Source organism: Malus domestica, chromosome 08, assembly GCF_042453785.1.
Source record: "Malus domestica chromosome 08, GDT2T_hap1".
NCBI classification, from domain to species: domain Eukaryota; kingdom Viridiplantae; phylum Streptophyta; class Magnoliopsida; order Rosales; family Rosaceae; genus Malus; species Malus domestica.
In genome coordinates this window covers 10,214,716-10,228,794 of record NC_091668.1, presented here as the reverse complement: position 1 = coordinate 10,228,794, position 14,079 = coordinate 10,214,716, and the positions used below count along the sequence as shown (strand labels likewise).

Sequence of the window (14,079 nt, the reverse complement as noted above, 5' to 3'; positions counted from 1 at the left end):
ATACAAAAACCAAATTTTCTTGCCAATGAAAGAAACATACATGATTCAAAAGTAGCATTGTTCCAAATTTTCTTGTGTGTTGATAATTATATGTCAAAATATGAGCAAGGCTCATACCTTACGTATTCATTCATGATAAATAAGCATGCATTCGTTTCCACTAAAAGTCAAGTATTTTACATGAAAGATAAAAAAATGGACAGAATTCTCAGGCGTGCAATCCAAAAGGCGAATATGGTTCAATTCTAATAGACCCCATCAATTTTACATCTTAGGCAGAGCACTTAAGCATAAGACAACGCCGCATATATTACACACATAGTATGCAACTGGTAGTAATACCTCATACCTATATAAAATGTCTTACATATCACACACTAAATGTGGTATAAACTTTCCATACTATGTCAGATGGAAGATTCTTTCGTATGTACTCATCTGCATCTTCTTCCCACACTACGATATCCTACTTGAAAAATTGCCAGAAAAACAGGAGTTAGTTCAACTTATAACTTCAGGTTTCAAAATATATATGTTTCCCATTTTTTTCTGATAATGAAATTTACCTTTTCATTCATTACCAATGCTTGAAAGATTGCAGAGTCCAACAGAGATGAAAAATGTGGAGAAACTATTCTCCATCCCTGATTTACGATTAAAGAAGAAAAAAAAAACCAATTAAGAGGAGTGGATTGAACAAGTAACAAATTGTGATCCAGCAACATCCAAAGTTCCACTTCCTAACGAATGAAGTTGGCAGAATTTTGGTGATCTTTATTCAGTAAAACTTACTAATCAGAAAACTTACAGGCCCTGTTTCAACAGAGATGAAATCACATCAAAAGCTAATGAAAGAATCCTCTCCGATAAAAAATCAAGCCTCTGCATGTATGATATTACTTTTCAGTTATAAAATGACAACAAAAAGAGCAAATGACCAGATTCAGGGAATTAAAGTTTAAATTCTATGTTTAGAATCACAAACAAGCAATTTGAACATCAACATAAAATAATAAACTATGTACAATAAGAAAAATAAAAGTCCGAATGCCGGAATAAGAACGCAAGTCAAAACTTGGATTCAAGATGCAGAGTTAGCAGTCAGACAATTTGGAAAACACACGCATCATCACTCTAAAAATGTTGACTGTAAAATTATGAACAAGTAAGAAACTTTAATACAGAACTTTCAACTTGAACAAGGTTCGAAAAGTTGACTGCTGCGTTTTGAATCAACATATACTGAATTTTTAGTGGTTTATTTGGTCCAATCCAATATGCCATCAAATTAAACAAGGCCTTAATGTGCTAAAGAAAGGGTTAACTTTTCTAAAAGTCCCTTGTTTGTACTCTGCTTGTACGTTAAACATGCAGGCCAAGAGGACAACATAATGAAGCAGATGGAGAGAGAGGCTAAGCAGCTGCCATTTGGGAAAGAGATGGAACAGATATTGAGCAATCAGAAGCAATCTTATTTCGTGCCACTGCCAACCCAGAAGAGAGAATAAGGAAGAAACCACTCCTCACCTGACTGGCTTCAATTTAAGACTAAGCAGTGATTGTCAACCAAATAAGGTTGGATAGTGTTCCATATGAAGTCTAGTGTCACAAATAGTTCCCATCAATGGTACATATTACATATTTACTTTCTATCAGTTACTTTCAAGCATGAAAGATAACTACAGGGCTCAGTGGAGAAGCCTGAAAGAAGGCCAAGAGGATTGATCTGCAAGTAGCAGTAATCATGACAAGTAATCATGGCACCTAGCAAGCTATCTTCCCCACACTCCAATTCGACTTGGACAGCCAAACAAAACAGATTGTTTGAATACGCTCTGGCAACATATGATAGGGAAACCCCTGATTGTTGGCGTAATATAGCCAGGATCGTTTGTGTATACATTTGTGTTTGCAATAACTCAACAATGTTTTGTAACTTATAATCCAAATCAACAATTGACTGGTTAAGAAATTAAAATCTAAAACCTACAGACCCTAGAAAACCAGAATCAAAAGATATACAAACTTAAAAAGCATGTATCAACCATCAATCGAAGCCCAGAGCAACGACAAGCTATGATTGAAAATTCTAATCTCAATTTGACCCTAAAAATCAAAACCCTAATTTGTTCAAGTGCAGAGGTTTATAATTGAAAATTTATCAAACCCAAAACACCTAAATCAAATAAAGCCCAGTAATATCACGATCTGCAAAAAAAATCGAAGAAATAATGTCGGATTTGAAGTTTACCAGATGAGGGCGAGCAGGATGCAGAGATGAGGATGAGGAGGACGACGATGAGGGAGCAGGGCAAGGAGGGAGCACGGCGAGGATCGAGGTTGAGCGAGGTTCTCTCTTGCAGGAGCGCAGAGGTCTTACGAGTCCGGGGGTGATCGGGGTGCTTCGCTTAGAACTCCCAGTGAGGGGTTTAATCCTAGCGAGTCAGACCTAATCCCATTAAACCTAATCCTGGTACAGACCAAACAAGGGACTACAGTCCAGTCCAGTCCAGTCCTCCCTAATCCGGTCAAACAAACGGACCCAAAGAGTTGTAAAAATAAAATAAAAGGAATGAAACAAAAGAAAAGACTTTAAACCAACAATATTCACATAAAACAAAAATATCAGACCCTTTTAATAAAGAAGTGCACTGGTGGGTCCATTTTGAATATCGTCATTTTTTTTTCCTCTTTTCACATGGTGCCAACGCACCATTTCAAAACCTTTTTTTTTTTCTTCTTTTCACATGGTGCCGATGCACCATTCCAATACCTTTTTCTATTTTTTTTCTTCTTTTTTTCACATGGTCCCAACGCACCATGTGAAAAGAAGAAGAAAAAAAATAGAAAAAGGTTTTGGAATGGTGCATCGGCACCATGTGAAAAGAAGAAAAAAGAAATAGAAAAAGGTTTTGGAATAGTGCATTGGCCCCATGTGAAAAGAAGAAAAAAGAAAATGATGATATTCAAAATGGACTCGTCGGTCCATTTCTTTATTAAAAGGGTCTAATACTTTTGTTTTATGTGAATGGTGATGGTTTAAAGCCCTTTCAAAAGTTTCATATACTTAAAAGTAATTTATTTACAGTAAGTGGAATTATCGCCCTTTGCTTTAAGTTTTGATTTATTTATGTGAATGGTGTTGAATTAAAGTCTTTGTCACAAGTTTTATTTACTTAAAAGAAATTTATTTACCATGGCTGGAATTACCGCATATTACTTTAGTTTATTTATTGTACTTCTTTTTGTTATGATAAGTATATACAGGACCCGAAATTCCTTGATCAGATCAGAACTTGCAGTTTCTTGATCCTCATCATATAAAATGATTGGACCCGAAGTTCCACCATGTAAAAAGAACGGACCTGAATTTCCTTGATCATCATCATACAAAAAGATTGGACATGAAGTTCCCTGACCTCAAGATCAGACATGAGGTTCCTTGATGAGTACCATAAGTTTGAAGTGTCGCAGTGCCACAACTTAATTGTAATAAAGCCATAAAAGTCTCAGTCCACAAACTATTAAATAAGGACTAGAAGTTCCTTGATTCATGTAAATGATGATATAATCCATGAGTGTTTACGTTTCAAATTTTTTATGACTATTGCATGTCACTGGGCATTGATGTTGAACATCATGTTCCTCATGTCCATACTAAAAAATGTTTAGCAGAAGCATTTATTAAGCGGATGAAATTGATTAATGCACTTTGCTCATGAAAAAGAAATTGTCAGTTTCTACATGGGGAGATGCCATTTTACATGATGCATTATTAGTTTGGTTGAGACCTAGTGCCAACCATCAATACTTCTCAGTACAATTCATGTTTACGTGACAAACATTACACATTTACGAGTTTTTAGTTGTGTTATCTATGTACCTATTGCATTGCCACAACGTACTAAAATGAGGCATCAACGCAAACTAGAAATTTATGTTGGATTTGATTTACCATATATCATTCAATATTTGGAATCCTTGACTGGGGATAAGTTTACCGCACGGTTTGCGGACTGTCATTTTGAATAGACAGTTTTTCCGCCGTTAGGGGGAGAAAAGACCGTTCCAAAAGAACGATGAGAATTGTTGTGGGATGTACCCATTTTGTCTTATTTTGATTCACGCAGCAATCAATGTGAAAATGAGGTGAGAATAATTGTTCATCTTCAAAGTATTGCCAATCAAATGCCAGATGCATTTAATGATGCAATGGAAAGTGATAAAATCACATATATTAGCTGCAAATGTGTTTGCAAGAATTGATGTCTCTGTTGGACAAAATAATGTGGCAACAAATGATTCATCTGTTGCACTCCTAAAGCGTGGTAGACCCTCAGACTCAAAAGATTCAGTCATTCGAAAGAAGAAGAATATGGCACTACTAAACTATTGCATTCCCAAAGCATAACTGTTGCATGATGTCGCCACATGGATCCATGTCCCAAAAGGACAATCCGCGGATATAGGAATGTTAATGTCTCATGCATCAAACATTATGGACGTATAGGTTCCAATGAATCACCTCCCGGAAGTGGAAATTTAAAATCCAAGCTCTATAACACTCAAGAAGAGGTTATGATCCATTTTCTCTAAACTAAGTCTTACTGAGAATTGGATGGCTGAACAGAAGAATCGACACTTGTTAGAAATGGTTCGTGTTTCTCTTCTTGAGGCACATCTTCCCTTATATTGTTGGGGTAAGGCCCTCACGTATGCTGCCTACCTTATTAATCGGCTTCCCTCTAGTACTCTTGAGTTTCAGACATCATTTTGGACTCTTATGTCTCTGCTCAGTTGCTCGCCAGTCCCTAACCTTTCCCCTCGTGTTCTTAGCTGCGTGACTTTCGTCCACGTGCACCCTTCATAACGACAAAACAAACTTGAACCTCGAGTACTTCGATGTGTGTTGATGGGGTATGCTATTACTTAGAAAGGTTATCGATGCTATCACCCTCGAACCAAGAAAATGTTTATCATTACCGATGTCATTTTTCATGAAACGGAGATTTATTTTGGTTCCTTTGAGTCCTCATTTCAGGGGGAGTTTCAAGGTGATAAAGTTTGTATGTTTGATTATGGAACTGAGCAACAACCACCCACCACCAAACGGTAAGCCACTGCTCAGCAGCATATTACCGAGCAGCAAGTTACCACACAACAGCAGGTCATCGAGCATCAGGCTACTACACAACAGCCTACCGTCGAAATGATCAAATAAATCATAGCCACGTAAAACAGACGAAAACTGGAAATTCCACTTTATGAAATTATCATCAATAAGCTTAATAGTAAGCATACCCAACAAGCTTTCAATCTTCACATAATTTGACATGATGATCAGCAACAACAATCTTCAATACCCAGCAATAGAAACAAATGCACAATATTGACATTCTTATGTTGGTAAGAAAAACCCAGATGACAAAATTCAAAAAAACCCAACTACAATCGATATATTCTTCAGAAATTATCAAGAATGAAAGAAACTCAGATATGGCATCGGCCTTAAAAAATCAAGAACTTCAAGAATTAACTAATTCATCAACATAATCAGCATCGGCCTTCAGATCCACATCACATTTACAAGCAAACAATCAACACCTTTGGCATCGACCTTGAGGCAATTCATCAACAAATTCTTCAAACAACATTCTTGTATGGCATCAGCCTTCAAAATCCCCAAAACAAATTCCAACTTCAACAACTAATTAGAAATTTACAAGAAAAATATCACCTTAACAGTAATCGGAGCAGCGAAAAACATGAATCGGGAACACCGCGCAATTGAACCTGACTCTTGGTATCATCTTAACACATTGAAGAGATCAAGAACAACTCACAAATTATACAAAGAAGAAGAAAGGTTTAGAGAAGAAGCTATGAATCTCAAAGAATTTTTATTTCCTTTTCTGTAATTGTATTTTTACACTCTTACAATACATGGAGGGAAAAGCCCCTTTTAAACTCTTATAATACATTGACTTAGAGAGTAAACTACTAATCCCATGTGCACATCACATGTCATTTACACTCCTATCTAATATCATGTGCACAGCACATGGTATTTACATTCACATCCAATAGGTATCTCAGTTTTTTCACTCAACTGTTTTCCTTTTCTTACATGGGGCACTGTAATCATCGAGGCCTCAAACGAAAGCTGAATTTGTAGTTTTTTGACATATACTAAAGATTTCATCCATTGCTTCCATGGAGCGTCCTGTTGTTGCTTGAACTATGACAAAAAGGAGCTATCCAACAAGCAGAAGAAGTTGACATAGAGGAGCTGATATCTCACAGGTATAAAATGAAAACTTACTACTTGCACAATTGGCCATACGCCTCCTTCCAAAACAAAGGCTGGTAGAAAATCCTTTTTCACATCTTCCTTGATTTGAGGAAAACTCTTTCCGGTAGAAAAACCAATGTATGTGAAAACACAAGTAAATCCAATGGCCCAAAAAGGAACCCATCAATCACCACTTTAGAAACAACAAACCGAAATGAGTTTCGCTGCAGAAGAAGTCTTGACCGTATATATCAATCCAAACCTTCATACCTGCAAAAGATAATAAAACCAAACTCAAAAATTGTCTCGCCACCATAACGTCCCGCTCTAATAATCGAATGACTATGGCAGAGGGACACCAAAGTGAACTCGTTCTACATAAGTTGCTCTCCTAAACATGAAGAACCATATCAGGAAACTGGAATGCCACATTAACCCCATTAAGCAACAAAATCTACACTTCTTGAGGATTAAAAAAGCAACAAGCACAATGAAATTCTTTTCAAATTCCATGGCAACAATTCAAAAACATTGACAAATACAAAACGAGCTAAATTTTCAAATGTAGGAGAAAACAAGAAAGATACATCTAGGAAAACGGTGAATACCAGAGACCCATTTGAGCAAATACTGAAACATAGCAAGAAATGGAAGAATTTTACCAGCAAAATTGAGGATAAATAACCATTTGGGTAATGCATAATTTTAATTTTACCCGAAATTGCCCACTCCAGAAAAAAATTTCCAAAATTCAAAGAGAATTTACAATTGCGCTAAATATTCAAATGAATCTTGAATCCGGGTTTTAATCACGGTGATTATTTTGTGATTAACGAAAAAAATATTGTTAATTACAAAGAAAGAAGAGTAGTCTGAATGTTTAATCTTCGCGGCATTTTCTTATGAAAATCTGAAGGGAAACGAGAATTTTGCCAATAGCGGTAAGAATGAAGTACTTTTGCATTAAGCAGAGTTCGTAGAGCCGTGGGCTTATAGCTAAGACCAATGTATGGGGACCCGGCCCATAACCCATAGTGAACTGATTCAAGCCCAATATTAAAGCCCATTGTAGCTATCTGACAATGTTCTCCAAGAAAAGATCATGATCTCAGCATGGCAAATTTGTCATGGTAAAAGTAGATTGCAATGGTGATGGTGATTGATAGACTGATCATTTCATACATTATCATTGGTTGGAAAAAAAAAACTTCACTATGGAAGTCTAGATTACGTTGTTCATTAAGAGAAAAATTTCAGTAAAAACATCTAGATATCATGGCATCTTTATCGGCACGCAAAAAATAAACCTCCTCCTATATTTTGTCTTACCCAATGTTTTGTGATATTTACCCTTTTGTGTATGGCGTTGTAGCGCGACAACTTTACTAAATACTTTTTGTTTCATTAGAGAAGTGGTAGAATCATTCACCTACGTAGACACAAAATCAGTGAAGTATGGAAACATGGTTGGCTAGGCTAGGCTGGACACTTCACAATTATGTTTTTCTTTTCTTTTTTTCCTTTTTTTCCAAAAAAAAAAAAAGGACGCTGGTGGCTACGTCACGATAGTCTACACTTTTGGGACTCTGAAAGACTTATAAAGTCATTTTAGCCTCCCTTGGCCACCATCGTGCGATTTCTAGCGTCAGTAATCCAACTTAGAACATGCTATGTGGAATCTAAAACTTACTTTAATTATTAATGGGCCAATAGGTTCGGGTCAATATATAGTCGGGTATTCGGGTTATTATTGGTTTAGATGCTTCTAGGCTTATACTGAATGTGATAAGGCTATGAACCTTTAGGCCGTGTTTGTTTGGCCTTCTTAGCTAGGATTGGCTTAGAAACTGTCCTAGTCCCTTGTTTGGTGCAGGTAAATGACTAGGTTTAATGAGACTAAACGGGACTCGTGTTCGTTAAGGGCTTCACTACTAATACCATGCAAAAGGATGGGATTAGTAGTCCCGTTTCTTCATCCCATCGTTTCCTCCCATTTCAGTGAGAACCCTCTCTATTATGAACATCCACTCCAAGCGTTACAAGATCTTGAGCGCCTCGTCGTCTTCATCGTGTTTTCATCTTCTGCTGCAAAAACGATTTCAGGGTATCAATGGCTTCTGAATTCGAGCCTAAAAAGTCGGAAAGGGCAATGAGGATTGGTTTTTCTCGTCATCTATGACTTGGGCTGTCGTGGTAGTTAACTGGGATAAGGGTGCAAGGGTTGTGGGGGGGGGAGGAGGAGGCTGTAATTTTGAGGGATTCGATGGATTCAATCTGGGTTTCAAACGGGATCCAGTTTTGCTTTTGTCTTCATCTTCTGCGTTTTTTCTTCCAGATGGATTAAGACTGGAATTCAAACAGGATTAGAGAGATTTGTTTGATGTGCATCTTGTAGCTCTCCAACTTCTAGAGTTGGAAGAAGATAGATAGGGAGAAAAAATGGGAGAGGAGAGGGAGAGATGAAGAGGGTTCTAGAAACAAAAAATAAAAAGTTAAAATTAATAATAAAGTATTAAAAAGATATAGAGTATAATATTATACCAGGAAGTGTTATTGATATTCCAAAAATCTCATTCTACACTCCTCACAAGTGTATTTTTTTTCCAAATATAGAAAGTTTGGAGTGTAGAATGAGATTTTATGAATGCCAATAACAATTCCCTATTATACCAGAAGTGTTTCGTTAAAACTCTTTTCATAAAAACATATTAAAAAAGATAGGGATTAAATAATATAATTTTAGAGTTTGTTAATTATTCTGCTTCTTAGTCTGACACTGCACCAAATGCTTCACTAAATCAGTCCAACTTAGTCTAGTCTAAGCCAGTTCACCATAGTCCCTAGATAGTCCAGTCCGAAAGAATCCGATGCAACAAACGCACCCTTATTAGAAAGGAATGAATGAAATTAATGAATTTCAATTTCTTTGCTTTTATTTCCTTTTTCTGCACTTTCTTTCTTTTACGAATTAGGGTTCTATCAAATCAATTCCTACCCGTTTGCCAAAAAAAAAAAAACTAATAAAAAGGATTTGAAAACTTTGAATTTTAATGATAAGGACAAAATAAAGGGTAAAGTGAATAGTACCAGGATTGACTTTTTAGTATAAAAATGTGGTTTTTCGTTAAAATGAACAGTACCGGGAGCTTTTCGTTAAAATTCCAAAAAAAAAATCAAGTCCTACCCAATCATGTCATGCCAAAAATTATTTTAACATAAATGTTCTTGCTTATGGGTCCAAACATGAATTACTGCATTAGCTTACGCACCGATGTACAACTGATTCTCATTATTCTCTGTTTAATTATGTGTATCAAAAGAAATCATAATAAAATTGATCACACTTGCACTTTTACTACGCTCTTTCCTGCGACACGTGTAACAATTTGTTTTTTTTTATTTTAAATTTTTTTTGTTTGGAAAAAAAATATATATGTTTAAAAAAATAATAAACTTGCTAAACACCTGCAGTCTTGTTACGCAGGTGGTTTTTTTTTTTTTTTTTTTTTTTGTGAATTTATTTTTGTGAATTTATTTTTTCTTTTAAAATTTAATGGAAGAGAGTTTAGAGCCTCACTTTGTCCCCCTTATCCCATCGCTTTGTCTCTCACCCGCTCCGAGATTAGATTATATCTTCTCCTTGTGTTTTCATTCCTTACAACTCTGCAACACCAACAACACACTCTCTCTCCCGCTGCCTGCAAATTTCTGCAATCTCAAGCTAAAAGGTGAAACCTTTGTCTCTGGCTCTTCAAGAAATATTCAAAATGCCACATTTCCATACAATTTATTATTAGTTGGTATTATATTGCCCAAGATGTTATTTTTTGAGTTAATCTTATATATTTTCAGTAATCTTTTTCCTTAATGTTCAAGTTGATTTGACCATGAAGAACCAAGCTTTGATTTTCTGGTGTCTTCTGATTGTTTTCTACCCGGAAAACCAAAATTGTGAAAACTAAAAAAAATTAAAAAAATTATTAAAAAAATTAATATTATGTTCTTGGTATTTTGTTCAGTGCAAAGATAAACATCCATATGGGAGAATCAGGCAACAAAAATGAAGAAAAGACTGCCACTTTTGTAAATGGAACGGTCCAAGAGTTACCCATCAAGGTAACTTTTTTCTGTTAATTAGCTTAATGATATGATTATGTGTTGCTTTGATTCTAATCACTGGAAATTATTTTGCTTGATTTGTTACAGTTGAAGTTTTTAGAGGGTTTGATTTAGTAAATTTTTATTTTTTTTTATTTTTTTATTTTTTTATTTTTTTGTAATTTTAACCCAACAGGGAAATTACCCAGATGATAAGGATCAATTGCATCTGATTTCAAAGTCTAATGATTCATTGAGACAATCCCATTGTGCTATCTGCATTGCCAAAGAGAGTTGTCGAATCGTGCGTTCGAGAACTAGGCTAATGAACATTTTGGTGGAAAGAGGGAAGCCACAGGAGGCTCAGTCCCTTTTCAATGGTTTGATTGAAGGAGGACACATGCCATCACTGATATCATACACTACACTGTTGGCTGCCTTGACTGCCCAGAAGCGTTTCGAGTCCATTCCTTTTGTTATTTCACAGGTAGAAGAGAATGGATTGAGTCCTGATTTGATATTCTTCAATGCTGTTATAAATGCATTTTCTGAATCCGGGAACGTAGAGGAAGCAATGAAAATGTTTAGGAAGATGAAGGAGAGTGGATTGAAACCCACTACCAGTACTTATAACACATTGATCAAAGGGTATGGGATTTCGGGTAAGCCTGAGGATTCTTTGAAAGTGCTAGAGATGATGTCCCGAGAGGAAAATGTGAAGCCGAATATCAGGACTTATAATGTACTAGTCAGAGCATGGTGTAAGAAGAAGAACATCACGGAGGCATGGAGCGTGGTGCATAAGATGGTTGCTTCTGGAATGCGGCCCGATGCTGTTACTTACAACACATTAGCAACAGCTTATGCACAAAATGGAGAGACGAGTCAGGCAGAAGGACTGATTTTAGAGATGCAGAACAACAAGTTGTATCCGAACGAGCGAACTTGTGGCATTATCATAAGCGGGTATTGCAAGGAAGGTAAGTTGAAGGAGGCCTTAAGGTTTATGCGCAGGATAAAAGATCTTGGTCTGCGCCCGAACATCGTTGTCTTTAACTCGCTGGTTAAAGGTTTCGTAGACACCATGGATAGAGATGGGGTTGATCAGGCGAGTTAACCTACAGAATCGCATAGCTATTTGATTGCACGAAATGGTGTTTGTTTTGATTATTGACACAAATAATGTGTGTTAATTTGCAGGTGCTGAAGTTGATGGAAGAATTTGGGGTCAAACCAGATGTGATAACATTCAGCACCATCATGAATGCATGGAGCACGGCAGGGTTTATGGAGAAGTGTAGGCAAATATTTGACGACATGGTGAAGGCCGGCATAAAACCTGATGGGCATGCATACAGCATTCTTGCCAAAGGTTACGTGCGTGCTCAAGAAGTCGAGAAAGCTGAAGAACTATTGGCAACCATGATCAAATCAGGAGTTCGTCCCAATGTTGTCATATTCACAACCATCATAAGTGGATGGTGCAGTTCTGGCAGAATGGAGAATGCGATTAAAGTTTTCGATAAGATGTATGAGTCCGGTATTTCTCCCAATTTGAAGACGTTTGAGACCCTAATATGGGGATTTGGAGAAGCAAAGCTGCCATGGAAAGCTGAAGAAATACTCCAGATTATGAAAGAGTTTGGTGTTCAGCCAGAGAAATCTACTGTCTCGCTTGTTGCAGACGCTTGGTGTTCAATTGGATTAACAAAAGAGGCAAACAGGATGCTCGGTTCTGCGAAAAGTATGGAAAAGACCCCTCAGGTTAAAAAAGGAGAGGAGCCATTTGAGAGCTTAGAGAAAATATATCAAAAGAGATCTGCAAGTGCATTTCATCCCAATGTTTTACAGATACCTTCAGCCGTAGCAAGTGATCAAAAGGGGTCAGCTTCAGCAACTAGAAAAGGAAGAATGGTTTTAAGAGATGGTGATTTCTCGTTGGACGTGTCATCGCTTGCTGCAAAGTCTATGTATCTGTCGCATAATTGTAAATTCGGGGAGCGATCGCCAATTATATGCAGGAAGCAATCTCAGGGCCAGCTTGGTGTGTATGGTCAGTTTGCACAGCAATGTACAGTTGTGTTCTTGAACTGAAGGAACAATTCGATTTGGATGTAAACAAAATCATAGAATTCTCCCGGAAGAAAATTCAGCGTACAAATGTTGTAGATAGTGAAGAGAAAGTGTTTCTTTTCATTGAAATTTGCTTCTTTTTGAGCATGTTGATTACTTGTTGTAAATGAAATGTTCTACCCTGTACCTTCCCACATTAATCATCAATATAGTTATTGGCAGTTGAGAACATGAAGAGAAATCATGCTGCTGCTGCTTTTTATAGAGAAGAGTCTCGTGAATGTAGACAGAGTGGTGTGCCCGCCCTCTTACGGCGAAAGTTTGAGTCCCATTTCCCGTAGCTTAGATTAGTTTAGAATATCATTTTCATAAAAAATGAGGATTCATTTTCTCACACGCTTAATGTAGCATGTTAAGGGGCATACTGATAATGCACTTTTGAAAGATCGAAAACACTTTTAGGTAATCAAACATGGTTGAGAAAAAGTTTTCAATGTTTTTGGGTTATAAAACACTTCCAAGCGCTTTTCAGTTCAGCGTCCTTATAAAAAAGCACTTTCAACAAAAGTGCTTATGGGCCATTCAGAATTTCCTTTGTTCATTCATTCTTGATGCGGTTTCGGACCCATGGCTATTGGTCTAAACATTAAGCTTATATCTGAAGACGCATCTGGTTCAGATCCCGATCGACCCAATTGGGGAAAATTCTATCCATTTTGTATTGAATAAATTAGCATCAGAAGATTTTACACACGGTCAACAAAAAATAGAGCACAATGGTGAGCATGATATTAACGGCTGCAATACAAGCATATAAGTGTGGTTCCAATATCGAACTGTAGTCGAGTTCTCATTGCTTTGCTTTGGAAACTTGATCCTTCTTGTGATGGGGGTTCAGAAGGAACCTTGCTGACAATCCATACCAGAAAAACACCAACAAGAGCACCCGAGAGATGTGCAATGTGATTGACATTCATCAACGAATTTCTGCCAAAGGATCCCGATAATGCAGTAGAAGGATGGGCTGCTTCCATAACCTAGTTGTTGCCAAAAACAGCAACAAAAACAGAATCATATTGGTAATCTGTACACAAATATGTACTTGATCTTGGAAAAAATAAAGAAAAACGCAAAATAAACGTGCACACACACGCAGACACGTAAACTAAAAAACTACAGATATCTGAACTGTAATTTTGTGTCAAACCAGATAGTCTGACACAAGTTATGACAAAACTGTAAAAGGACTTGAGGAGCAACAAGGTCAGCGTTCTGAAAATCTCAGCTCACCTTTTCTATAACAAATTGGCCCAATATAAGCACTTCGAGGATCTTCCTCCAGTCCCAAGACATCTGCATTGTTCAAAAGAAGGGTTAACTGGTTAAGCATAAACTGATTCATCCTGTCAAAAAGATACAAAAATTCCAAGATCGGAAATCACCTTTGACAAGGACACTACAACAACAACAATAACAAAGCCTTTTCCCACTAAGTGGGGTCGGCTATGTGAATCCTAGAACGTCATTGCGCTCGGTTTTGTGTCATGTCCTCCGTTAGATCCAAGTACTCTAAGTCTTTTCTTAGGGTCTCTTCCAAAGTTTTCCTACGTCTTTCT

At 36.9% G+C, this 14,079-nt stretch overlaps 1 protein-coding gene and 2 long non-coding RNA genes across 3 annotated transcripts; 1 reads left to right on the top strand and 2 right to left on the bottom strand.

Annotated features, from left to right (window-relative positions):
• Nucleotides 1-205: 205 nt before the first annotated feature.
• LOC139198364 (uncharacterized) lies at nt 206-2,551 on the bottom strand. Its single transcript, XR_011583795.1, has 4 exons — nt 2,252-2,551; nt 809-882; nt 567-644; nt 206-466 (listed from the first exon to the last, which is right to left on the bottom strand). It is a non-coding gene; the product is annotated as an uncharacterized lncRNA (long non-coding RNA).
• A 7,309-nt stretch (nt 2,552-9,860) lies between these two features.
• On the top strand, nt 9,861-12,732 carry LOC103441183 (pentatricopeptide repeat-containing protein At5g25630-like). Its single transcript, XM_029106968.2, has 4 exons — nt 9,861-10,020; nt 10,312-10,408; nt 10,587-11,498; nt 11,591-12,732. The coding sequence occupies exons 2-4, from the start codon at nt 10,331-10,333 to the stop codon at nt 12,482-12,484; spliced, it is 1,884 nt and encodes a 627-aa protein (XP_028962801.2). The 5' UTR covers nt 9,861-10,020; nt 10,312-10,330; the 3' UTR covers nt 12,485-12,732.
• Nucleotides 12,733-13,158: 426 nt separating this feature from the next.
• On the bottom strand, nt 13,159-13,819 carry LOC139198208 (uncharacterized). The gene is made up of 2 exons (XR_011583487.1): nt 13,754-13,819; nt 13,159-13,500 (listed from the first exon to the last, which is right to left on the bottom strand). It is a non-coding gene; the product is annotated as an uncharacterized lncRNA (long non-coding RNA).
• Nucleotides 13,820-14,079: the final 260 nt, after the last annotated feature.

Bases quoted from the DNA above. Each gene is read 5' to 3' on its own strand.
- LOC103441183 (XM_029106968.2), top strand. From the start codon at position 10,331: ATGGGAGAATCAGGCAACAAAAATGAAGAAAAGACTGCCACTTTTGTA. The intron at 10,409-10,586 runs GTAACTTTTTTC...TTAACCCAACAG, and splicing joins TCCAAGAGTTACCCATCAAG to GGAAATTACCCAGATGATAA. The intron at 11,499-11,590 runs GCGAGTTAACCT...GTTAATTTGCAG, and splicing joins ATAGAGATGGGGTTGATCAG to GTGCTGAAGTTGATGGAAGA.